General features: G+C 46.7%; 1 protein-coding gene and 1 pseudogene across 1 annotated transcript; one reads left to right on the forward strand and one right to left on the reverse strand.

Annotated features, from left to right (window-relative positions):
• Positions 1-6,789: 6,789 nt before the first annotated feature.
• On the reverse strand, positions 6,790-8,448 carry LOC129106181 (protein FAM200B-like). Its single transcript, XM_054617532.1, has one exon. The coding sequence runs from the start codon at positions 8,446-8,448 to the stop codon at positions 6,790-6,792; it is 1,659 nt and encodes a 552-aa protein (XP_054473507.1).
• Positions 8,449-12,834: 4,386 nt separating this feature from the next.
• LOC129106186 (uncharacterized) lies at positions 12,835-26,273 on the forward strand (annotated as a pseudogene).
• The last annotated feature ends 1,168 nt before the right edge of the window (positions 26,274-27,441 follow it).

Genomic DNA, 27,441 nt, shown 5'->3' on the forward strand with positions numbered 1-27,441 from the left:
GCTGATGCCACCACAGAGTCTAAAAAGGTCCTCAGGAGTGCTCCCTGCACTCTGGAAAACCTCAGTCTCTTCCGGATGGGTTTAGAGCATGGTTCCAGGATACTTTATTTTAAGTCTACATGTGATATTTGTGTCTACCAAATTTCATACATTTAGGTAAAACGTACTGCGAGGGCTGCTTCAAGCATTTTTAGACCTTTAAAAACACCTTTGTTTTCATGGCGAACAATGCGTCGCCACGGTAACGGCGTTCCACGAAACAACAAACTTTTGAAAACTTTTAATCACTAAGGTCTTTAGATTATACTGACCGAATTTGAAGTGGATCTGATGAATTCCCTAGGAGGAGTTCGTTAAAGTGTAGCGCCTGTAAATGACCGAAAAAGTGATGAAAATGCACACAAAAATCAAAATAGCTGACTTCCGGTTTGGTCCACATGAGATACATATGCCTAGCAAATTTCATCCATCTAGGTCAAACGTAGCGCTGGGGCAGCTTATTTGAAAATTTGTAGGGGGCGCTGTCGAGGCAATTTCAAACGGCAAAGCACGAATCTGATACAAAATATTTATTTACATCACTTATTAGACATAAGATAAGATAAGATAAGATAATCCTTTATTAGTCCCGCAGCGGGGAAATTTGCAGGCTTACAGCAGCATAGAGTAAAGTGTACACAAGAGACATAGTAGAAGAAAAACAAGATAAAAATTAAAAATTAAAAAAAATTAAAAAAGTATTATAAATAAGCAATAAAAAAAAATCAACAACAATAACTGAAATATTATATTTACAGACAGAAAAAACTATTTTAACTATTATTGCACAGTGTAATGTATTGCACAGGTTTTTATTGTCATGTTTTTATTGTCATGTGTCATGTGGTCTGCTGGGAGCAGAGTTGGTTGTGCAACCTGACAGCAGCAGGAAGGAAGGACCTGCGGTACCTCTCCTTCACACACCGGAGGTGAAGCAGCCGGTGGCTGAAGGAGCTGCACAGAGCTGCCAGGGTGTCCTGCATGGGGTGGGAGGTGTTGTTCATCAGGGATGACAGCTTGGCCATCATCCTCCTGTCTCCCACCACCGCCACCGTATCCAGTGGACACCCCAGCACACTGCTGGCCTTCCTGACAAGCTTATTGAGTCTCTTCTTGTCGGCTGCTGAGATGCTGCTGCTCCAGCAGACCACTGCATAAAAAATGGCTGATGCCACCACAGAGTTGAAAAAGGTCCTCAGGAGTGCTCCCTGCACTCCAAAGGACCTCAGTCTCCTCAGCAGATAGAGTCTGCTCTGACCCTTTTTAAAAAGTGCATTTGTATGATTAGTCCAGTCCAGTTTATTGTTCAAGTGAACACCCAATGTCCTGTCCCTGGATGTTAACTGGTTCCGGAGGACAGTGTTTACCCCGGCGGAAGTCCACCACCAGCTCTTTGGTTTTACCAGAGTTGATCTGGAGGCGGTTCCGCCGGCACCATCCTATGAAGTCCTGGTTCAGTTCTCTGTATTCCCTCTCATCGCCGGCGGAGATGAGGCCGACGATTGCAGAGTCGTCAGAGAACTTTTGCAGGTGGCAGGTAGCAGAGTTGTATGTGAAGTCTGATGTGTATATGGAGAAGAGGAATGGAGCCAGAACGGTTCCTTGTGGGGCCCCTGTGCTGCAGGACACCCGATCTGACTCACACTCCCTTATCCTCACATACTGTGGACGGTTGGTGAGGTAGTCCAGGATCCACGCAGTGAGGTGGTGGTCCACCCCAGTCTGCTCCAGCTTGTCCCTCAGAAGCAAAGGCTGGATGGTGTTGAAGGCACTGGAGAAGTCGAAGAACATGACTCTCACAGTGCTTCCAGCCTTTTCCAGGTGAGAAAGGCATCTTTGTAGCAGGTAGATGACAGCGTCATCCACCCCGATGCCAGATTGGTAGGTGAACTGAAGAGGGTCCAAAGATGAGATCACCAGGGGGCGGAGGTGCACAAGGACCAGTCGCTCCAGGGTCTTCATCAGGTGGGATGTTAATGCCAACCGCCTGAAGCTGCTGAAGTCCTTGGCCCCCGGGGTCTTTGGGACTGGTACCACGCAGGACGTCTTCCATAGCTGTGGTACCCTCCCCAGCTTCAAGCTCAAGTTAAAGATGTGCTTCACTATCCTGCACAGCTGGTCTGCGCAGGATCTGAGGAGCCTTGAGCTGATGCCGTCCGGACCCGTGGCTTTTCTCACCTTTATTCTCTTCAGTTCTTTTCTCACCTGGTTAATTGAGAGGGACAAGTTGGGGGAAGGGGGCTGTGTGCTGTAGGTTGTTGGAGTGGGGGTGGGGGTGTTGGTGGAGTGCAGTGTTTGAGGAGTGTGGAGGGGAGCCGAGTGTTGTGGAAAAGGGGGTGGAGGAGGAGGAAGAAGAGTGGGGGGTAATCCACAGGGGGTGCAGACGATGGGGGCTGCAGCGGCAGGGAGGTCTGGGTGGGGGAGGGGTGGGTGGCTGATCAAATCTGTTAAAGAATGAGTTCAGATCATTCACCCACTGTTGGTCCCCCACAGGCTGTTGGTTGGGCCCCTTGTGGCCAGACATGGCCTTGAGGCTCTTCCAGACTCCGCTGATGTTGTTCTGCTGCAGCTGATCCTCCATCTTTGTCCTGTAGACATTTTTCCCTTCCCTTATCTTCCTCCTCAGCTCCCTCTGCACAGTCCTCAGCTCCTCCTTGTATCCTGATCTAAAGACCCTCTTCTTCTCCTTGAGGAGGGTCTTTATATCCGGATTGATCCAGGGTTTGCTGTTGGAAAAACACCGTACAGTCCTGGTGGGTACGGTGTTCTCCACACAAAAGTTTATGTATTCCGTTATGGTGTCTGTGAGACCATCGATGTCCTCCCCATGGGCATCACTGAACACTTCCCACACAGTCGAGTCAAAGCAGTCCTTAAGAGCCTCTTCGGCTTCATCGGACCATCTTTTGACTGTGCGGGTCACAGCTGGCTGCCTGTGCACAAGAGGTTTGTACACAGGCCGGAGGTGCACCAGGTTGTGGTCAGATCTTCCCAGGGGAGGGAGGGGTGATGAGGTGTATGCCTCCTTGGTGTTGGCATACAGCAGGTCCAGGATTCTGTTGTCTCTGGTGGGGCAGGTGATGTACTGGGTGAAGGTGGACAGAGTGGAGGATGGAGGGGCATGGATAAAGTCACCAGAGAGGAGGAGGAGGGCATTGGGATGTTGTGTCAGCAGCCTGCTTATCGCCGAGTGTATGACGTCACAGGCCGCTTCTCCGTTAGCAGAGGGGGAATATACGCAGCTATCGTGATAACGTGCGAGAATTCCCTTGGTAAATATACCGGCCTCATGCTAACGGCCAACAGCTCAATGTCCTCTGTACAGGTCTGCTCTTTAACAGTGATGTGCCCAGAGTTACACCATCTATCATTCACAAACACTGCCAGACCTCCTCCCTTCCTCTTACCGCTCTCCGTTGTCCTGTCTGCCCGGATGATGCGGAACCCGTCCAGTGCAGCGTTGGTGTCCGGAGTCAGCTCCGTGAGCCATGTCTCCGTGAACACCATGACGCTACACTCCCGGTATTCCTTCTGATGGCGAGTCAGTGCTGATAACTCGTCCATCTTGTTGGGGAGACACCGTACGTTTCCCATGATGATGGAGGGGAGGACGGGTTTAAAACGTCTCGTCCTGGCTCGACGTTCTGCCCCAGCACGGCATCCCCGTCTCCTCCTCCTCAGCTCACGGGGAACCTCGGGTCTCTCCTCCGGCAGCAGCAGCGCCGTGTCCCGGAGCGCTAACAGCTGACCCCTGCTGTAAACAAAGGGGGCCATGGCTGCGGGCTGAAACTCCGGGCACAGAGGTGAAAAGTGCAAAAAACTTTAGGTAGACCACGTGAAACTCTACGTGTCTCGCTGCCATAGTGCACAAGTGTTTACAAAAATGAAATAAGTAAAAGAAAGTAACAGAAAGTAACAAAAAAACACAATTTAAAGGAAAAAGCTCACAGGTGAGCAGGAGCTGCTGTAAGAGGCAGCCACTTGCGCGGCGCCATCAATAATAATGTGAGAAGATCCACGAGTTCATGAGCATCCCAAGCCACAGACAAATCAACTACCATTTTCATGGCAAACAAAGCATTGCCACAGCAATGGGGTTCAACGAAATCCAACAATATTCAGGATGGTGCATCAACAAGGTTTTAAGGCTTTCCATACCAAATTTGAAGTTGATCTGGTTCACTGGCCAGGAGCAGTACATCAAAGTACAAAGCTTGTCATTTCCTTTTGCCAGTAGGTGGCGCTATGCTTTTGTGATTTTTTTTGCATTGGAATCTGTTCAGCCCTGAACCAGCTTTACGCACAAGAGATTTTGGCCAGATTGGACTATGTACCTTGGAGTTACAACAACTTCCTTTTTCACGGCGACAGGCACGAAGTTGCCACGAAACGGTCGCCACACCACGTCAAGGTCCTTGGATCAAACCTCACCATTTTGCTAACTTTTGATCATAAAGGTCTCAAGATCATCCTGACCAAATTTGAAGTCGATTGCATAAATTCTGTAGGAGGAGTTCGTCAAACTACAACGCCTGAAAATGACGAAAAATGCCTTAAAATGCAGCAAATTGAAAAAGTGACTGTATCGCACCCTAGTGGTAGAATGGAATGAACGTTTAAGGGTATGTAACAGGATGTCTTGTGGACATACGCTGCAAATTCCGTGGTTATAGATCAAATGGTATTTACGTTATGTGTTTTGATGTAGGAAGCCACGCCCCCTATCAAGTTCATTGGTCCAGATATTCTAAATGAAATGGGATATCAACATGCCTTTGATACCTTCTGATGACATTGATCCAATAATGATCCACAGGAAATTTGGTGGAAATCGGACTGAGCGTTCAGGAGGAGTTCGCAAAAATGTGTTTTTCAGAAAATTAAAAATGGCGGAATATTTCGGTAGGCGGAGCTTAGGGTCTCAAGATGATTATTTGCAGAGCTCCTTCAGGTGCATATGTGTGTGCAATTTCTAGTCAATTGGACTTACAGTGTCCGAATGTAAATTTATTGAAATTCGTTTTTTTGTAGGGGGCGCTAGCGAGCCATTTTGTCATATCCAAAAGGGAGACCTTGAAAATATCTAAATTTTCACCAGTCCTGATATGCATGTCAAATTTGAATATGATAAAGCCCTCAAAAAGGCAATTAATTTGGCAGAATAATAATAATAATAATAATAATAATAATAATAATAATAAGAAGAAGAAGAAGAAGAAGAAGAAGAAGAAGAAGAAGAAACGGTACAGATGCAATAGGGCCTTTCGCGGGCCGACGTTGTCGGCGCTCGGGCCCTAATAATAAGAAACGGTATAGATGCAATAGGGCCTTCGCGGCGCGACGTTGTTGGTGCTCGGGCCCTAATAAGAAACAGTACAGATGCAATAGGGCCTTCGCGGCTTTCAAACTTTCTCTGTGTTATCACACAATCAATATCATCAATAGTTATAAAAAGCTTGTTGATATCTCATTGCGTTTACAAGATATGGAGTAGTGAACATAATAGGGGCGTGGCTTTGTACAACAACACAATTAAATTGAAAACGGTTTGGCCTATCGTCACGAAACTTGCAGAATATGTCGGCATCACATCCTGTAACAAACCCTGAAATTTTCATTCCATTCATCCAATAGGGGCCGCTACAGTAATTTGTTAAATTTCTGTATTTTTAGGCATCTAACTATTGGACGCGGTGTCCGATTGTTGCAGGCGTTTGCCGCCTCTTGAGCACGCGTCCCGCCGGTATCCCGCCATGCATGCAGTGCGAGGGCCCGATCATCGCTGCTTGCAGCTTTAATTTTTATTGAGATTTCTGAACAAGTGTCCTCCGAAAATGTCCCCAAATAGTGTCTGCTCTCTAGAAATTAGATAAAATATGATTTGCAGCTCGCACCATCTTTTGAACAATATCCTCTGTGCTGACGCAGCAGAGAACAAAGAGACAAAGTACGTTTCTCTTCCTCTCACATGACACCAATTGATATATAGTGTGATCCTATTTCAAACAGCCAAATGCAGTTTGACCTTGCTCCACTGAGTGTTGGGGAGGGAGGCCGCAGTGCACTATAAGTTACATTTGATAAAAAAATATCTTTAACAGTTAGATTAGACCAGGGGTTCTCAACTGGTCTCACTCTGGGACCCAAATTTTCCCATGGTCATTAAGTCGCGACCCACTTTTATAGTCCTTCAAACCAAGCAAATGTATTTTTTTAAAGGCTTTGAAAACTCAAGTCTTTAACATGTATACTCTTTTTTATTGAGCAAAGTCTATTTCAGAGCACCAGAGAACCATGACAACTGCGTACAGAAGTGAATGAAATAAGTATCAAACATGAAGTAACAAAATGGAGACCAACAAAATGAGATATTTGACTTCTATCTCTGCATTCAAAGAACATTCAGAAGAACCTGAGGAGGACCATGCAACAGCATGCAGATAAAAGTGAATATCAAATTGCACAAAATAAAGACCCACAAAATAAAACAAGGTCATTTCACTGCATTCAGGCCACATTAATAAGAAACTGAGGAGTACCATGACAAGTGAATGAAATAATCAAAAGTGTACAAAGTAATTATGGTCACAGAATTATATATTTCACTTCTATGTAGGCCTATTCAGAAATAATAAGGAACTTAGGAGGACCATTACCACTGCATGGACAAAAAGTATAATAAAATAAATAACAAAAACAATTAAAGATCTACAAAACAGATATGTTCACCTAACCTGTCATTTGGGGAAGTCAGTGAGACAGCTGGGCATGTGGTTTGTTCTTAATGAGAGTTTCAAAGTCTGGGAGGACAGTAGACAGAGCTACCCTCAGATCATGCTCAGTGTCCAGTCTGTTTCTCTGCTTTGACTTGAGCTGCAACAAGGTGGAAAAGCCACTTTCGCACAGATAGGTTGTGCTGAATGGTAGGAGCGTTTTGACTGCAAGAGTCGCGAGGGATGGATACTCACTCATCACATCGCTGCACCAGAAGTGGGAAAGGGCTACCTCGCCAAATCTCTTTTTCATCGTCTGGTCACATGACAGCTCCACCAGCTGATGCTCTTCGTTGCTCGGCAACGTGATGCTTTCCATGTCGATGCGGAAGGGGTCGCGTATCCAAGCATCATTATCTCTGTATTTCTCAGGGAAGTAGTGGTCAAACCGAGCTTGAAGTTTAGTAAGATGCGCACTGAGGGTTTTTTTTAAGTCACTTGTGGCCGCGGTGTCCAGCTGCTGTACTTCATGGCAAGCATTGGGAAACATGTCCAGTCTGTCTTTGGATAAATGATTTACCCACAGTGTGATTTTTTTCTTGAACGCAGCGATTTTGTCGGACTGTTCAAAAATATTGTGTCTTCTTCCTTGCATAGAGACGTTTAATGCGTTGAGGTGCTCAAACACATCAGCAAGATATGCAACTCGTGCCAGCCAGATTTCGTTGTCAAACAGTTCAGCATATGGGGAGTTATTCTCTGAGAGGAAGGTGGCGATTTCTGTTTTAAGTTCATAAAAACGTGACAACACCTTACCCCGCGATAGCCAGCGGACTTCTGAGTGATACAACACTTGCATGTGCTCGGAGCCCAAATCTTTACACAGCTTTGAGAAGCAGCGGCTGTTTTTTGCACTACGTTTTATGTGGTTCACCACTTTGATTACATCTTTCATGGCCTCGTCGAGCACCGGCACCATATCCTTGGCCGCCAGCGCTTCACGGTGCAAAAAACAGTGGTTCCACGTCGCATCAGGTGCTCTCTCCAGAATTTGCTTCACCACACCGGAATGTTTCCCGGTCATGGCAGCAGCGCCATCAGTTGTGATTCCCACGCAGTATTCCCAGCTCAGGCCCACTGAGCTCAAATACAAATCCACAGTGTTGAAAATGTCCTCTGCCTTTGTAGTGGTAGGGAGATCTCTGCTGCAGAGAAACTGTTCCTGCACATCACCATCCCATACGTGTCTCACATAAACCAACAAAATAGCATGGCTAGCTATATCGGTGGATTCGTCCATCTGCAGGGCATAGTAGGGGCTTGCTTGGACGCGGGCTGTGGTCTGTTCTTTAATATTACAAGACATGTCCTGAATACGTCGAGCTACAGTATCATTGGACAGCGGTATGGTTTTCAACCTGTCTGCCGCTGATTGACCCAGCACCTCTCTCACCATATCTATGGCTGCAGGTAAAATAAGCTCTTCGGCTATTGTGTGGGGTTTCTTCGCCTTCGCAATACGGTGAGCTACGTGGTAAGAGGCACGGAGAGCTTCCTCTTGTTTGGAGCAAGACGCTGTCAGACACTTCTGTGAACTCCTCAGCTTCTGGAGGTGTCTTTGAAAAAACTCCACCGGCTTGTCTTTACATGCAGGATGTTTAGTATCCAAATGGCGCTTCAGTTTTGATGGTTTCATGCTCTCATTTGCAAGCACTTCATTACATATAACACACTGGGGTTTCTGTCCCTTATTATCCTCAATGAACGAAAATCCGCATTTTAAATACGCCGGGTCATATTTACGCTTCGCCATCGCAACACAAATTTAAAGTGAGCGTCAATCAAATGGCAGTTACCATGGCTACCGCGCCTAAGCGGCTGCACGTGTCTGACGCGTGCCTTTCAAAATAAATAATTTTCCAAAATAAAAGACATGTCAAACATCAGATGCGCATTAAATATTATTTACTTTTTTTGACCAGCTGTCCGCGACCCATCCAGAACGGGTCTGCGACCCACTTTTGGGTCACGACCCACCAGTTGAGAACCACTTCATTAGACCATAAATGGTAAATGGACTGTACTTGTATAGCGCTTTTCTAGTCTTCCGACCACTCAAAGCGCTTTTACATTACATATCATCATTCACCCCCATTCATACACTGATGGGAGGGGCTACTATGGTGCCACCTTTCCAACAGGACACTAATTAACATACATACACATTCATACACCGCAGCAACAGCAATTTGGGGTTAAGTGTCCTGCCCAAGGACACATCGACATGGACTGCTGGAGTCGGGGATCGAACCGCCAACCCTCTGATCGGGGGACGACCCTGCTCTCCACATAAGGTAGAGGCAATTTAAAAAGCCAGATTGTGTTTACATATATTATTCTTAACTAGGTTACCATTATTTGAACATCAAATAACATAAGCCTTCGATTTATGCTTAGTAAGCCAAGAGAGAAGCAAAAAATGTATTTTCTGATTATAATAATTTTTATAAGAACTTCAACAGATGAAACAAGTCGTTTTACATGCTTCAGATTTGAAAGGTTTCATAAACTATTGCTTTTGGATTGATACTACTGAGGCATCGGTATTACCCAGTAATAACTTGTACTCAGGTATTTGCTGTGTTTGTTCATCGAAAACCGAAGCCTGTTGTAAACAAATGCTCAGGACTTAATGGTGACCTTCCCTTTTCAACATCGTATCGTATCAACAACTGGTGCATAGGAGAGAACTCTGTGCAGGCAATTGCATTTTTTCAGCATGGGAGAAATGTCTGGAGAGATGGATGGTCTGCTGCAGTATAATTAGTATTTCATTAATGAAAAACTGTAAGTAAGGCTTGTTACCTTGTGCAAGGATATTTATTATCTGAAAGATGCATTAAGCCAGTGGGTGGCAGATTTAATCTCCAACTATAGACTACAGCTTTTTTTCTGAAGTTCTTTATGGGTGGAAAATGGGACAAGAATGAATGCTCCTGGGACCTGACTGTGATTAAGATCTCTTAAGACCTATGCTTACAATCGCTCTACTTTGGAATTTGTATTGTAGATCAAGAACTTCCCTTTAAACAATGTCTTTTTGCTCTTGACACCTTCAAAGTTCATTACCAGCCAAATCAAATGCAAAAGATCATCCATCTCAGTTGAGACATTGTACTAAACTCTACTCTATTACAACAACTAAAAGGGTACCAACTTTTTGCTTTCAGTTTCCTTTTCAATTACAGTTGTTGAATACATAGAGGATGATTCACGTTGACTAGAGCGGACTTGTGGAGGACTGTTTTACATAATAAAATGTTATTTGTATTAATTTTTCACCACTGCCACTTTCATAAACTGGCATTGTGGGTGGTGGAGCTCCTCTTAGCACTGTTGTAGAAGAAAGAGGTTGAGGGATGACAACACGTAAAATCTAGATTAATGATAGGAATCAAGAAGTAGTTTCATCAGCTGTGGGCCACATCAATCACCTCATGTTAGATAAGACCAATGGCAGCCTAGGAAAACATCTTGATAATGAACTTTATAATGATAGATGATGTCAAAGCTGATAATGAAAAAAACATGACTTAAATAATGTTTCTTTGCATAGGCATCAGAGCTGAGCCATGGGAGGAAGAGTAATGTGTGCCGAGGTGGTGGAAATGTGTGCCGAGGTGGTGGATGGCAGAGATGGGCCTAATCCCAATCTCCACACTCATGGACTCACAAACTTTGACTCGTGTTCCCATTTTCAGAAAGACAAGAGACTGATTTGTCAACTTCCCTAAATGTTATTGTCTTTTTGGGATTGGATAAAACCTGGATGTGATCTGTGGCTGTCTGTGATGGGAACTGGAATTTAGACATCTAATTTAGCTATTTAGCATCATAATAATAAATCCTGGTTAATCCTTGTATCTTGGATAGATATTTTTATATCTCAGTGTCACAATTTCACTTTTTTGTTAACCATTAACAAATGCACTGTTTTAACTGTTAATATGCTGTGTTTGCAATTGTTCTAATCTTGTTATAAAGTCATACAAAATTAATCTTAGGTTACTGTCTCACTAAATATAGCATTTTAACCTTTATACATTAATTGTGCAATCTTGAGGTTTACCAAATCAACCAAGTCTTTTAGGGTCCTGTCATTAATGAGATGTTGATTGTTCTGCCTGCCACTTTTACATCAGCCGAAGCTCACAGACAGCTTTCATATGTTCCAAGACGGGGAGTGATCCTCTTCCCCTTATTATATTATTTTATTGATCCCATGGGGAAATTCGGGTGTTGCAGCAGCTCGACTACATAGAAACAGATAATAAATACAACATATTATACAATAAAAATAAAAATAAAATAGAATAAAAATAAAAATTGTACAGTATAACCACATGGGGGGGGGGCTGGTCAGCATGATGACAGACTGTGGTCTCCGCTGTTGTTGTACAGTCTGATGGCAGTGGGCACAAATTAGCGTCTGAAGTGCTCCGTCCTGCTCTTTGGTAGAATCAGCCGATGGCTGAAAGAGCTGCCCAGCTGCCACAGTTCCTCATGGAGAGGGTGAGAGGGATTGTCCAGGATGGCTCTGAGTTTGGCCTTCATCCTCCTCTCACCCACTGACTCCAGACTGTCCAGCTCCAGACCCACCACAGAGCTGGCTTTCCTAACCAGCTTGTTGAGTATGTTGGCATCTCCAGTGCTGATGCCACCACCCCAGCACACCACAGCGAAGAAAAGGGCGCTGGCTACCACAGACTGGTAGAATGCCTTGAGCAGTTTATTGCACACATTGAACAACCTCAGCCTCCTCAGGAAGAACAGCCTGCTCTGTCCTTTCCTGTAGAGGGTGTCAGTGTTGTGTGTCCAGTCCAGTTTATTGTTTATCTGCACCCCAAGGTACTTGTAGGACTCAACCCTCTCCACTTCCCCTCCCTGAATGAAAACAGGGACAGGAGGGCTTCTGTTCCTCTGGTAGTCCACCACAAGCTCCTTGGTCTTGCTGATGTTGAGCTTCAAGTGGTTGTTGCTGCACCATGTGATGAAGCTCTCAATCAGTCCTCTGTACTCCTCCTCGTTGTCCCTGGTGATACATCCAACAATGGAGGAGTCATCGGAAAACTTCTGGAGGTGGCAGGAACCAGAGTCGAAGCGGAAGTCCGAGGTGTAGAGAACTTACGCAACAGTAAGTTGAGAACGGTGCCAGTACAGTTCCTTGGGGTGCGCCGGTGTTGCTGATCACAGACTCAGAGACACAGCCATCCACCCTGACGTACTGTGGCCGGCCTATGAGGTAGTCTGTGATCCAGGAATAAATAAACATTTGCAAAAACCTCTTTAAAAAAAAAAAAAAAAAAAAAAAAAAAAAAAAAAAAAAAAAAAAAAATACACTTGCATATCAAGGTCAATCTATGTTTTGTTATTGTTTAATTCATTCTAACTTTAATTGATCAGGTTTTATTCAGTGATTTATAACAAGCTGTTTGGTACTATTCTGCAGCTGAGATACAATGCCGATAAAAAGTATTCACCCCCTTGGATGTTTCACCCTTTTGTTGCTTTTATACATGAAATCATGGTCAATATAATTTGGCTTTTTGACAAGAATTTGCAAAAAAAAACCTCTTTAATATCAAAGTGAAAACATATTTTTACAAAATAATGTCAATTAACTAAAAATATATAAGGTAAGGTAAATGATTGCATACATATTCACCCCCTTCAGGTCAGTATTTAGTAGATGCACCTTTGGCTGCAATCACAGCACTGAGTCTGTCTGGATATGTCTCAATCAGGCTGGCACTTCTGGACACTGCAATTTTTCTCCATTTTTCAGTATATTGTTCCTGCTTTTACAAGTTGCTATTAGCTGTATCTAGACTGCTTCAGTGCTAGTGCTTTTGCAGTTTCTGTTTGTGTAAGGTAGGTGTGACTTAGTTTCACTAGGTCAATTGCCCTGTTAAGTGCCAGGGGGAGTGGCTTACACATCTCAAGGTAATATATAGTCAGTCCAGTCAAGGTTTCACTCCAGAGTGTATTTGGCTTCTGGAGGGATACTGAACTAAAATGGAAATACTCTCTCATCTCTGTTCCACAGTTCTCCCCGTCTTCTTTCGAATTTCATGCTGTTACTGTCACTTATCCAGTCAAGCTCACCATTGCTGTTGTGTATCGCCCACCAGCCCCCCTTGGTGAGTTCCTGGAGGAGCTTGACACAATAGTCTCGCACTTCTATGACGATGGCTCCGCACTCATCCTGCTCGGCAACTTCAACATCCAGACTGATAAGTTAGAACCTCTGCTTTCCTTCTTCTCCCCCTTCGACCTTTACCACTCCTCTTCTCTTCCTACCCACAAGGCCGGCAACCAGCTGGATCTTATCTTCACTAGACACTGTTCTACTGCTAACCTCTCTGTCACTCCCTTCCAGCTCTCGGACCATTATTTCATGTCCTACTCCCTCTCCTCTCCCCCCTTACTTCCTCCACCTACCCACATGGTTTCTACCCATAGTCATCTCCACTCCCTCTCCCCCGCTGATCTTTCCTCTTCTGTTACCTCTGCCCTCCCTGACCCTGAATCCTTCTCTCTCCTAGCCACTGATACTGCTACTGATCTTCTCTTCTCCACCCTTTCCTCTTCTTTGGATAACCTCTGTCCCTTCACCTCCAGGCCTGCACGGCCAACTCCACCTGCCCCATGGCTGTCGGACTCAGTGCGTACTGATAGACGGAGCCTAAGAGAGGCTGAGCGTAAATGGAAAAAAGGCAAACTCCCGGAGGACCTTCTTAACTTCCTATCTCTTCTTTCCACTTTTTCCTCCTCTCTATCTACTGCTAAAGCAGCTTTCTGCAATCCAATCCTAAAAAACTCTCTGAAACTTTCTCTTCACTCCTCCAACCCCCACTCCATCCTCCCATTTCCTCCCTTCTCCCTGATGATTTCGCCAACTTCTTTGACAAGAAGATAAACAATATCAGATCCTCCTTCTCTCAGCCACCCTCTCCCTGGCCACCCTCTCCCTGTCCACCCTCCCCCTCTCTACCCTCTCCAGCTCTTCCCCTTCAGCTCCCCCTCCCCATCTTACCTTATCTTGCTCCCCTCTCCCCTAACGAGATCCTCAGCCTTGTTACATCTAACCGCCCCACCATGTGCTCCCCTTGACCCGATCCCCTCCCCTCTTCTGTCAGCGGCGTTTGACACAGTGAACCACCAGATCCTCCTCTCAACCCTTGATGGGATGGGCGTCTCAGGCTCTGCACTCTCCATATTTGCACCCTACCTGACAGGTCGATCCTACCAGGTGACATGGAGGGGGGCCATGTCGGAACCACGCATGCTGACTACGGGGGTTCCACAAGGTTCAGTTCTGGGCCCCCTTCTCTTCTCGCTCTACACAACATCTCTGGGTTCTGTCATTCGCTCGCATGACTTCTCTTACCATTGCTATGCCGATGACACCCAGCTGGTCTTGTCATTTCCCACCCGGTGACACGCATTGTTGCGTGCTTGGCTGACATCTCGAAGTGGATGGCGACACACCACCTGAAGCTCAACCTGGACAAAACCGAGCTACTGTTCCTCCCGGGGAAGGGTTGCCCGCACCAAGACCTGTCCTTCTCCGTTCTCTACACTGGCTCCCTGTAAGAGCTCGCATCCAGTTTAAGACTCTAGTTCTAGCCTACAGGGCAGTGAAAGGAACAGCTCCTTCCTATCTCCAGGCCATGGTCAAGCCCTACACCCCCGCCCGACCACTTCGCTCTGCTGCCTCGGGGCGGTTGGTTGCCCCGTCGCTCAGAGGTCCCTGCGGCCGATCGACCCGGTCACAGCTTTTTTCTGTCCTGGCCGCACAGTGGTGGAATGAACTCCCCACTGACGTCAGGACAGCAGAGTCGCTGCCCATCTTTCGGCGCAGGCTGAAAACTCACCTCTTCAAGAAGTACTACCCTGAGCCTTCCACTTAGCACTTATTGTATTCGTATTAGTTTGTTGCACTTATTGTATTCGTACTAGTTTGTTTCTGCACTGTACTTTTGCTCTGGTTTATGCTCTTAGATGCTTGTTTAAGAAAGGAGATGCACTTATGACTTCTGGTGACTAGTAGTTCTCTTGAATACCTATGTTGAATACACTTATTGTTTGGATAAAAGCGTCTGCTAAATGACTGTAATGTAATGTAATGTAATGTTGTACTTTTCTCTGAGTTGCTTAGAGTGTTCTTTTCTCTTCATGTTGCAATTGTAGCAGGAATACTGACGAACCTGAGACTGGACCTCCCAGATACAGGTGTTTTTAATACTACAATCACTTGACACACATCAACTGCACTCAGGTGATCTCCATTTCACTAATTGTGACACTGCTTGCATCAACTAGCTGGACCTCTGTTGAATTAGGTCAGTCACTTTAAAGGGGGTGAATATTTATGCAAACACTTATTTTACACTATATATTTTTAACTAATTGACATTAGTTTGTAAAAATCTGTTTTCACTTTGACATGAAAGAAGCTTTTTTTGCGAGATTCATTTGTGAGATGATTGAATAACTAGATGCTAACCACAATTATTTAAACAGGTTCCGATGCTATTGCAAAAAAAAAATGAAGCTACATGCTTTTGTTTACTACTTTGGAACTACATGGATTGAGTGGGACAATGAATGAAAAAAACCCAACTGTTTTTTTTCAGTATCTGTTTTCCCCAAAATTACATTTCCATTTACCTATTTTAATAAATGGATGAATTAATTCCCCTCAATCTCTTAACTCCACTGAGTTGAATATGTCTGCCCACCAAATAATAATAATAATAATAATAATCAATCCTTTATTAGTCCCACAATGGGGAAATTATTTCTCTGCATTTAACCCATCCCGGAGGAGCAGTGGGCTGCAATGAAGCGCCCGGGGAGCAACTTGGGGTTAGGTGTCTTGCTCAAGGACATGTTGCCGGTAGAGGGGTTTGAACCACCAACCTTGTGGTTACGGGACAAGCGCTCTACCTTATGTGCCACAGCCGCAAATAGCCCCATGTTTGATATTACACATATTCAAGTATATTTTAAACTGATTTCTTCCTCTTCTCAATCTTAAAAAATATGTCTATGGTTACTTGATATTTTGTATTAGTCTACTGTACCATACATCACAACAGCACTGCAGTTTTATACCGGTGTGCAGACAGATACTCAAATTTAACGTTAAAAGGTACTTGTAGCCGACTCTCGACTACCGTAGGTTTTCCCCAACACAGACACGGCTTCAGTGGGTATGTTTTATTTCAGCCAATATACACCACACAATGCGGACCGTCGTGCGCGCCGCTTCGCTGCCCGGCTTCTCGGGCGCACTCGGTCCAGCGTTCCCGTAACGTCACCTCTCTGATGGCTTCCGGTCTCGTTCCGTCGCCACCTCTCTGATGGCTTCGCTCTGTCTCAGTCCGTTCCTCGTCTGTGACTCCGCTCTCGAACTCCCGCCTGCTACTGCTTAAATACTTCCAGCCTGATTAGCACCATGTTACAGCCCGGCACTGTTCCCATGAACCACTCCCCCACCTCTCTCGCCTGCAGCTGAGCGCAGACCACGCCCACTGCCACACATCTCCACCGCCCGACTTAGGCCGGGAGCCGTCCGGCCTAGCCTACTCCCCCCACCTGTGAGCGGGAAAGGAAGTCTGCCACAGCCATCTGCACCCCCGGCCTATGGACCACTTTGAATTTAAAAGGCTGTAACGCCAGATACCACCGAGTGATCCGGGCGTTGGCATCCTTCATGCGGTGGAGCCACTGTAGAGGGGCGTGGTCTGAATAGAGGGTGAATGGGCGTCCCAGGAGGTAGTAACGCAGGGCATCGACCGCCCACCGGATCGCCAGGCCTTCCTTCTCCACTGTGCTGTAGCGAGACTCCCTCTCAGACAGCTTCCGGCTGATGTAAAGCACTGGGCGGTCGATCCCCTGCACCTCCTGGGACAAAACGGCCCCCAGCCCCCTATTCGAGGCATCAGTCTGCAGGATAAAAGGGAGAGAGAAGTTAGGTGTGTGGAGAAGAGGTTCCCCACAGAGGGCCTTTTTTACCCTCTCAAGTGCCAGCTGGCACTGCTCCGTCCACTGGACCGGATCTGAGGCACCCTTTCGAGTCAGGTCAGTCAGGGGGCTGGTTAGGTCGGCGAAGTTGGGGATGAACCGCCGGTAATACCCTGCCAGCCCCAAGAACTGCCTCACCTCTTTTTTGGTCTTGGGTCTCGGGCAGGCTGCAATCGCTGCTGTCTTGTCGACCTGGGGACGAACCTGCCCTCCACCCAAGTGGTACCCCAGATACCGTACCTCCCTCCGTCCAACCGCACACTTCTTCGGGTTAGCGGTGAGCCCAGCCTGTCTCATAGACTCGAGCACCGCGGACACCCGCTGCATGTGCTCCGCCCAGCTGTTGCTGTGGATGATCACATCATCCATGTAGGCGGCAGCATAAGCAGCGTGTGGACGCAGTACCCGGTCCATGAGACGTTGGAATGTGGCTGGGGCACCGAACAGCCCGAAAGGAAGTGTGACGAATTGGTACAATCCGTACGGAGTGGAGAAAGCCGTCTTTTCCCTGGACTCTGGAGATAAGGGAATCTGCCAGTAGCCCTTGAGATCCAGTGTCGTGAAAAAACGAGCCGTGCCGAGCCGGTCCAGGAGCTCGTCGACCCGGGGCATTGGATAGGCATCAAACCGTGACTCGTCATTCACCTTGCGGTAGTCCACACAGAACCGTATAGACCCATCCTTCTTGACAACCAGAACGATGGGGCTACACCAGGCACTATTGGACTCTTCTATTACCCCCATCTCCAGCATAGCTTCCAATTCTTTCTGAACTACCTTTCTTTTGTGTTCAGGCAACCGATAAGGCCGTGATCGTACTGTCACGCCTGGGCGAGTTTCAACATGGTGTTGTATAAGGTTGGTGCGTCCTGGCAGAGGGGAGAACACATCAGCAAAGCGCTGCTGCAACGCCGCCACATCTGCTCTCTGGGACTGAGTGAGATGGTCTTCACAACGGAGCGAGGCTGGATTGGTGGAATTTGGCACCTCAGGCCCCAACTCATCCCTCTCTTTCACGTTAGTCACCAGAGACACAGGCTCTGCCTCTCTCCATGCTTTGAGGAGGTTGAGGTGGTAAATTTGTGTTGCCCCTCCCCTGTCAGAACGCACAACCTCATAGTCTACATCGCCCACTCGCTGTGTGACCACAAAGGGCCCTTGCCACTTAGCGAGCAGTTTGGAGCTGGAAGAGGGAAGTAATACAAGTACTTTATCTCCCGGTTCAAATTGTCTCAGCCTAGCCCCTCTGTTGTACAGGCGTTGTTGACGCTCCTGGGCCCTGAGCAAATTCTCCCGTGAACATTGCCCCAGTGTGTGGAGTTTTGCTCTCAGGTCCAGGACGTATTGAATTTCGTTTTTTGCTTGGGCTCGGACCCTCCTCCCAGTTTTCCTTAACTAGGTCCAGAACCCCACGTGGTTTTCTGCCAAACAGCAGCTCAAAGGGAGAAAATCCTGTGGAGGCCTGGGGCACCTCCCGCACTGCAAACAACAGAGGGTCAAGCCACTTATCCCAATTTCCGACATCATCGTGTATGAACTTACGGATCATGGACTTCAAGGTTTTATTCAGGCGCTCCACGAGGCCATCGGTCTGTGGGTGGTAAACACTAGTCCGAATTGCCTTGACGCCCAATAAACCGTATAGTTCCCTTAATGTGCGTGACATAAACGAGGTGCCCTGGTCGGTCAGAATCTCTTTCGGGATTCCAACTCGGGAGATGACCTGAAACAGTGCCTGCGCAACACTCTTTGCAGAGATAGTGCGCAGCGGCACTGCTTCAGGATATCGCGTTGCGTAGTCCACCAGAACTAACACAAAGCGATATCCTCGAGTGCTCCGGTGAAATGGCCCGATGAGGTCCATGCCAATGCGCTCAAACGGGACCTCCATTAGTGGCAATGGGTGCAATGGAGCTCTTGGGATGGCCGGTAGGTTTACCAGTTGGCATTCAGGGCAAGAGGCACACCAACGGCGCACCACTCCCCGAATCCCCGGCCAATAGAATCGGGCCATTATCCGGTCTAGTGTTTTGTCATACCCCATGTGCCCAGCCATTGGGTTATAATGAGCCGCCCGGAAAACCATTTCCCGACGGCTTTCCGGCACCAACAATTGGGTAATATCTTCCCCCGTCTGAGTGTCACGACTCACTCTATACAGTCTATCCCTAATCAATGAAAAGTGTGGGTATGTCGGTGGTGTGTCAGGGTGTACCATGTGACCATCAATTTGTATCACTTGGTCGAAGGCGAAGCGTAGAGTATTGTCACGAGACTGCTCCAGTGGAAAATCTTCCATGGAGTGTATTTCGGGAACCTGCGGGGCCCCTTGTGAGGGCACCACCGGTTCCCCCTCCCCTTCAGCAGCGTCGGACAACCTCGCATCACCACTGAGCACAGCACACATCCCACATGTCCCTGCCGGTCGCGAACGCACACCCACACATTGCCCCACTAACGTATGGAACCCAGGCCAATCTGTGCCTAAAATCAGTGGGTGTGCAAGGCGGGAGCTAACCGCAGCCCTAATTCTATGCGTTTTGCCCCTGTGTTTAATTTCGACTGACACAACAGGATATTTGTGAACATCCCCATGCACACACCTTATCTCCACCCACTTTGCCTCTACCAACGCCCCGGGCCGAACCAAGTTCTGGTGGACCATGGACTGTGTACAGCCCGAGTCCACCATAGCCTGGTGTACACCCCCTTGAATCCTTACCGGAACGCTGTATGTCCCCCGGACCGGAGGAGGGTGCTGGCGGGCCGGCAACCCGGATCACCTGGCCGACCTCCATCAGTGGACATTCTCTGCGGAAGTGACCGGGCTGCCCACACCTCCAACACTCCTGCTCTGATGCCTGAGGGCCCCCTGTGGGTTGGGAACAGCGCCTGGAGCCTGGCGATGGGAGGAAACAGAGGGAGGGTTATTGTGCGGTTGAACTGCATGAGCTTGTGGGGGCCGATGGAGGGAGGCTGAGGTGAGGAACTTCCTGCGAGGAGCAGGAGTCGGTCGGACAGGCGCTGATGTCCACCCCTCCGCTCCCTGTCCCCGGGGTGGACGGCGAGGTGATCCTCTGCGAGGATAATGGCCGCCCCCAAGTCCCCAGGTCGGTGGCACCGCACCCATTCCGACGTCCCAGTCGGGAGGCCCTCCACAAACTGTTCGACTGTGATCCTCTCCAGCATCTTCTGCTCACCATCAGACTCCCTGGCTGTAGCCACCTGTTCGCTGCGTCCCTCAGCTTCTGGGCATACACGAAAGGACGGTCGGTGGGTGTCCATTTCGTGCCCCGGAACCGGCGACGGTGGTCCTCGGGGGAGAAACCCGTCCTATCAAGGACGGCTTTTTTTATGTCCTGGAAATTTCCCCGCGAGGACGCTGGCAGGCCGAGCGCCGCAGTTTGGGCCTCCCCTGACAGCAAGGGGAGCAGGCGCACGGACCACGCCGCCGCCGGCCACCCGCACGCCACCGCCGTCCCCTCGAACATTTCCAGGAAGGTCTGTGGGTCGTCTTCCGCGGACATTTTGTGGAGCGTGATGCCCGTGAGCGGTGACGGAGGGGGTGGAGCCACCACCCCCGACCGGGACAGCAGGCTCTCCAGGACCCGGGTCTGCATCTCCGCCTGGCTGTGGAGTGCCTCCATCTGCCGCCGGTTCACCTCCGTCTGCTGTTGGTGCATGGCCGCGATCTCCCCCAGCATCTGGGCCAACGCCGCCACCGGCTGTATCTGCTGCTCCGTCATCCTCGTGTTGAGGTCCCCGTTTAGGCGCCAGTGTAGCCGACTCTCGACTACCGTAGGTTTTCCCCAACACAGACACGGCTTCAGTGGGTATGTTTTAACAAAGGTATATTTATTTCAGCCAATATACACCACACAATGCGGACCGTCGTGCGCTCCGCTTCGCTGCCCGGCTTCTCGGGCGCACTCGGTCCAGCGTTCCCGTAACGTCACCTCTCTGATGGCTTCCGGTCTCGTTCCGTCGCCACCTCTCTGATGGCTTCGCTCTGTCTCAGTCCGTTCCTCGTCTGTGACTCCGCTCTCGAACTCCCGCCTGCTACTGCTTAAATACTTCCAGCCTGATTAGCACCATGTTACAGCCCGGCACTGTTCCCATGAACCACTCCCCCACCTCTCTCGTCTGCAGCTGAGCGCAGACCACGCCCACTGCCACAGTACTTTTGTTTTATTTTTTATTTAAGGACAAAATATGTTTTCAACTTTCTGTCTGAACCACTGGCTTAACAATTAAGTCCCATGAAAAATGATTGCAGTGTCAGCAGCACCTAATTGATGCAGACGCCCAGCATTTTCTTGGCTCTCGCTGCCTTTTTGGGGAATTTCAAAGGATGTGTTGACGAGGAACTCCTTTAGGTTTCCAAGGAGCTCCCACTTCACTTTGTATCTGTCCCAGTTTGTTGTGACACACCAAGCCCTGCAATTTTCTTCTTGTGTAACAAATCATAGCAGCAAGCACCTGTACCAATTTTACTGCAAAATCAATACTTCTACTTTATCAACTTTAACTCAATTGAAATGATTATATACTTTCACTTAAGTCAAGCTTTGAATGAAGGATTTATTTTCCTTTAAAAGATAAGACGGTGCCTCGCCAGTTAGAGCTTTGTAGGTGAGGGGAAGGATTTTAAATTCTATTCTTGATTTAACGGGGAGCCATTGCAGAGAACTGGAGAGATTTAAGAGATTTATTAGAGCAGCATGATTATAAGGAATTGCAGTAATCTAGTCTAGAAGTAACAAATGCATGAACCAGTTTTTCTGCATCGCTTTGAGACAGGATTTGCCTCATTTTCGAAATGTTGCGTAAGTGAAAAAAGGCTGTCCTTGAAAAGATAATTCCGAGGTTCTTTACTGTAGTACTGGATGCCAGGACAATGTCATCTAGAGAAACTATATAATTCAATTATTTATTTTGAAGGTGATCTGGGCCTAGTAGAATAACTTCAGTTTTGTCAGAGTTTAACACAATTTGCAGGTCATCTAGGTTTTTATGTCTTTAAGACATGCTTGAAGTTTAGCCAACTGGTTGGTTTCATCTGGCTTAATCTATAGATATAATTGGGTATCATCTGCATTACAATGAGATTGTTTTCTGATTATATTCCCTAAAGGAAGCATATATAAGGTGAATAAAATTGGTCCAAGAACAGACCCTTGTGGAACTCTGTGACTGACTTTGGTTTTCATCAAGGTTTCATTGTTTCCATACAAACTCAAATCGGTCTGATAAATACGACGGTACGGTTCCTTTAATGCCAATTAGATGCTCCAGTCTCTGTAATAAGATTTGATGGTACTTGTAACAATACAAGTACAGAGACAAGTCCTTTGTCTGATGCATTTAGAAGGTCATTCGTAATTTTCACATTTGCTGTCTCTGTGCTATGATACACTCTAAATCCTGACTGAAATCCTCAAATAAACTATTGTTATGTAGAAAGTCACAGAGCTGATTTGCTACTGCTTTCTCAAGGATCTTAGAGAGGAAGGGAAGGTTAGATATATGTTTATAGTTAGCCAACATCTCTGGATCAAGAGTGGGTTTCTGAAGAAGAGGTTTAATTACAGCTAGTTTGAAGGACTTTGGTACATGCCCGTTAGTAAAGACAGATTGATCATTTCTAATAAAGAATTGCTAACTAAAGGTAAAACTTCCTTAAGCAGCCTAGTTGGGATCGGGTCTAAGAGATAGGTGGAGTACTAAGGCTATCATTATCGACATCCGCATGAATAATAAAATCCCCTACAATAATTACTTTATCTGTTTTGAGGACTAAACTTGATAAGAACTCTGAAAATTCAAATAGGAATTCAGAATTCGGACCTGGGGCGCGGTACACTATAACAAATATAATTTGCTGTAATGCTTTCCAGGTTGGGTTTGAAAGACTAAGAACAAGGCTTTCAAATGAGTTATAATTGAATTTAGGTTCAGGGTTTATTTAATAGACTTGAGTCAAAGATGGCTGCTACTCCACCTCCTTGGCCTGGGCCTCGAGGAATACGATGATTAAAATGACTTGGAGGAGTTGATTCATTAAGGCTAACATTCTTCATGACACAGCCAGGTCTCTGTTAGACAAAATAAATCAATATGATTATCTGATATTAAATAATTTACTAGTACAGCCTTAGATGATAGAGATATGATATTTAAGAGTCCACATTTATTTTTCCTGTTTTGTTGCACTGTTGCGTTGGTTGCCTTAACTTTTATTAGGTTATTTTGTATAACTCCTTGTAACGGGTGTATTTAGGACCCAAATGCAGTACGACTGACACGAGGAATAGATTGTATGATGGGCGGCTGGAGAGCAGGGTCGTTCTCCATTCAGAGGATCGGCGGTTCGATACCCGGCTTCGGCAGTCAATGTTACCTTGGGCAAGACACTTCCCAAGTTGCTCCCGAAGGCTTTGCCATCGGTGTGAACTGGATGTTAGTGAGTTAGTTAGAGTCTGATGGGCAGATGGCAACTTGGTAGCCCTGCCATCAGTGTGTGAATGATATGTAATATAAGCTTTGAGCTATAAGTAAGTTGCTTTGGATAAAAGCGTCTGCTAAATGACTGTAATATACAAGCTTTTTTTGTAAAGCACAGGGAATCACCAGCAGAAAACCAGGCACGAGTCGATTCCCACAGCGGAATCAAGCCGGGAAAATGCGAAGCAGCCACGGGAACAGGCAGACAGAAACCAGGAGGAGCAGAGGCAAAACTTGTTGTCGGGGACGGAAGGCTGAGACGTTTACCGGGGTAGAGACGAGGCAGAAGAGTCCAAGACAGGCGAGGTCGGTAACGGGAGATCAGTCCGAGGGTAAACGCTGGAAGGTCATGCATAGTGCAGAGAATGATCTGGCAGTGAGTGAGTGTGTGACTGGAGCTTATATACTTTTCAGTCCGGGGGCAGACACACTCACCACTTTCAAGAGCAGGCTTAAGACCTTCCTTTTTGATAGCGCTTATAGTTAGGGCTGGTTCAGGTTCGCCTTGGTCCAGCCCCTAGATATGCTGCTATATGCCTAGACAGCCGGGGGACTACCTAGGATACGCTGAGCTCCTCTCTCCTCTTCTCTCCCTCCATCTTTATGTATTAATCCCCTATTTATGCACATTACTGATTTTGCTTCTTCCCCGGAGTTCTTGTGCTTTCTCGCCTCGCAGGTTCCCAGGAATCGGGGTTATATTTGGACTGTCATCGTGCCACCTGCTGAGGCCCTGCTGACACCCACTACTACTACCACTATCATTATTAGTCACATTACTATTATTATTGCCTGTACTATTACGCTTATTGACTTGCTTGTACCCTGGAGTCTTTGTGCTTTCTCGCTTCGCAGGCTTCTATAAATCGTGGCTGTACCTGGACCGTGGATGTGCATCCTGCTACGGCCCTGCTGACACCGACTGCTACCACCATTATTATTATTACTAGTCACATTACTATTACTATTACCTGTACCATTAAGCATTTTAGCTTTACTTCCACCCTGAAGCCCTTTTGCTTTCTCGTTCTTTCCATGAAACGTTGTGGTACCTGGACCGTAGTCGTGCCTCCTGCTGTGAGCCGACTGACACCCACTGCTACTTCGATTATTATTATTAGTCACATTACTATCCCTATTTTCATGGCTATAATTCTACTGTAATAATTGCTGCTGTTATTATATGTAGTCTTATTATATGAATCATTTATGTCATATACATTGAATGTGTTGTATCTAAGAACTGTTATGCTGCTCATTCTGTACACATGACATCTATTGCATTCTGTCCATCCTGGGAGAAGGATCCCTCCTCTGTCGTTCTCCCATAGGTTTCTTCCTTTTTTCTCCCTGTTAAAGGGGTTTTTTAGGGGAGTTTTTCCTGTGCCGATGTGAGGGAAGGACAGAGGATGTCGCATGTGCACAGATTGTAAAGCCCTCTGAGGCAAATTTGTAATTTGTGATTCTGGGCTATACAAAATAAACTGAATTGAATTGAATTGAATATACTGAGTGAGCTGATGAGCAGGGAGTGGCTGACAGGGGCAAAGACAGTCTTTATAGGGTTTTGGGTGGGTAACTGCTCTAATAGAAGGGTAGAGAAGTGTGTGACTGCAACTCTGCTTCCTGGTCTGAACTCTGGGTTGTCATGGATTAGGTCCACTAATAAACTGGGTCAGATTTCTAGATATGAGATCCGCTCCATCCAAGGGGGATGAATGCCGTCACTCCTAATCAGACCAGGTTTTCCCCAGAAAGTCTGCCAATTATCTACGAAAGCCCACATTGTTTGCTGGACACCACCTCGACAGCCAGCGGCGGAACGATGACATGCAGCTAAACATTTCATCATTGATCAAGTTTGGGAGAGGGCCAGGGATACTACGGAGTCCGACATTGTCTTTACGTATGAAAACACTGATTCCACATTAACTTTAGTGACCTTCAAGTGACGTAATCGGGTGTCATTACCGCCAACGTGAATAACAATCTTACTATATTTACGTTTACCCTTAGCCAGCAGTTTTAAGTGGGATGTAGCCTGCTCTGGCCCTGGGGATGCAAGTAACTATGGCCCCTGTCTTCGCTAACTTCGCGTTTCTCAGAATGGAGCTGCCGATAACCAGAGTTGGTTTCTCAGCGGGTGTGTCGCTGAGTGGGGAGACACGGTTAGAAACGTGAAGTGGTTGGTGGTGAACCGTGTGCTTCAACTTAGAGTTATGCTTCCTTCGGACAGTCACCCAGCCTCCCGGCTGCTCGGGGGTTGCCGGGAGACAGCTGGCCGAAGTTACATCTGGTCGCCCCGAACCGGCTACGTGGTTGGGCTGGCTAACTACAGTAGCTAACGACTGAGCTTCCATGGTGCGGAGCCATGCTTCTAACTCACTTATAACATTGCGAAAATCAGGCAAATCCTGTCTCAAAGCGATGCAGAAAAACTAGTTCATGCATTTGTTACCTCTAGACTAGATTACTGTAACTCCTTATTATCAGGCTGCTCTAATAGGTCTCTTAGATCTTTACAGTTGATCCAGAATGCTGCAGCACGTGTTCTAACAAAAACTAAGAAAAGAGATCATATTACTCCAGTATTAGCTTCTCTGCACTGGCTCCCTGTTAAATCAAGAATAGAATTTAAAATTATTTTACTTACCTACAAAGCTCTAACTGGCCAGGCACCGTCTTATCTTAAGGAACTTATAGTTCCATATTACCCAACTAGAGAGCTGCGCTCAATCAATGCAGGGTTACTTGTGGTTCCTAGAATATATAAAAGTAGGATGGGAGCCAGAGCCTTCAGTTACCAGGTCCTCTTCTGTGGAACCAGGTTCCAGTTTCAGTCCGGGGGGCAGACACACTCACCACTTTCAAGAGCAGGCTTAAGACCTTCCTTTTTGATAGCGCTTATAGTTAGGGCTGGTTCAGGTTCGCCTTGGTCCAGCCCCTAGATATGCTGCTATATGCCTAGACAGCCGGGGACTACCTAGGATACGCTGAGCTCCTCTCTCCTCTTCTCTCCCTCCATCTTTATGTATTAATCCCCTATTTATGCACATTACTGATTTTGCTTCTTCCCCGGAGTTCTTGTGCTTTCTCGCCTCGCAGGTTCCCAGGAATCGGGGTTATATTTGGACTGTCATCGTGCCACCTGCTGAGGCCCTGCTGACACCCACTACTACTACCACTATCATTATTAGTCACATTACTATTATTATTGCCTGTACTATTACGCTCATTGACTTGCTTGTACCCTGGAGTCTTTGTGCTTTCTCGCTTCGCAGGCTTCTATAAATCGTGGCTGTACCTGGACCGTGGTCGTGCATCCTGCTACGGCCCTGCTGACACCGACTACTACCACCATTATTATTACTAGTCACATTACTATTACTATTACCTGTACCATTAAGCATTTTAGCTTTACTTCCACCCTGAAGCCCTTTTGCTTTCTCGTTCTGCAGGTTTCCATCAATCGTTGTGGTACCTGGACCGTAGTCGTGCCTCCTGCTGTGAGCCGACTGACACCCACTGCTACTTCGATTATTATTATTAATCACATTACTATCCCTATTTTCATAACTATAATTCTACTGTAATAATTGCTGCTGTTATTATAAGTAGTCTTATTATATGAATCATTTATGTCATAAACATTGAATGTGTTGTATCTCTGTTATGCTGTTCATTCTGTACACATGACATCTATTGCATTCTGTCCATCCTGGGAGAAGGATCCCTCCTCTGTCGTTCTCCCATAGGTTTCTTCCTTTTTTCTCCCTGTTAAAGGTTTTTTTTAGGGGAGTTTTTCCTGTGCCGATGTGAGGGAAGGACAGAGGATGTCGCATGTGCACAGATTGTAAAGCCCTCTGAGGCAAATTTGTAATTTGTGATTCTGGGCTATACAAAATAAACTGAATTGAATTGAATTGAATTTAGCCTCACCTCCAACCTAGAAAATAAACTACACTTATTACATGTACCCTTATCAGTAAGGGATGCAGATGAATGGCTAAACATGAGATACACTGAGCAAGAGAAAGGGAAGCCATTGCTTTCTGTTAAGCTAAATGAGGGTAGCTAACGTCAGCAGAACTGA

This window comes from Anoplopoma fimbria, chromosome 17 (assembly GCF_027596085.1).
Source record: "Anoplopoma fimbria isolate UVic2021 breed Golden Eagle Sablefish chromosome 17, Afim_UVic_2022, whole genome shotgun sequence".
Lineage (NCBI taxonomy): Eukaryota > Metazoa > Chordata > Actinopteri > Perciformes > Anoplopomatidae > Anoplopoma > Anoplopoma fimbria.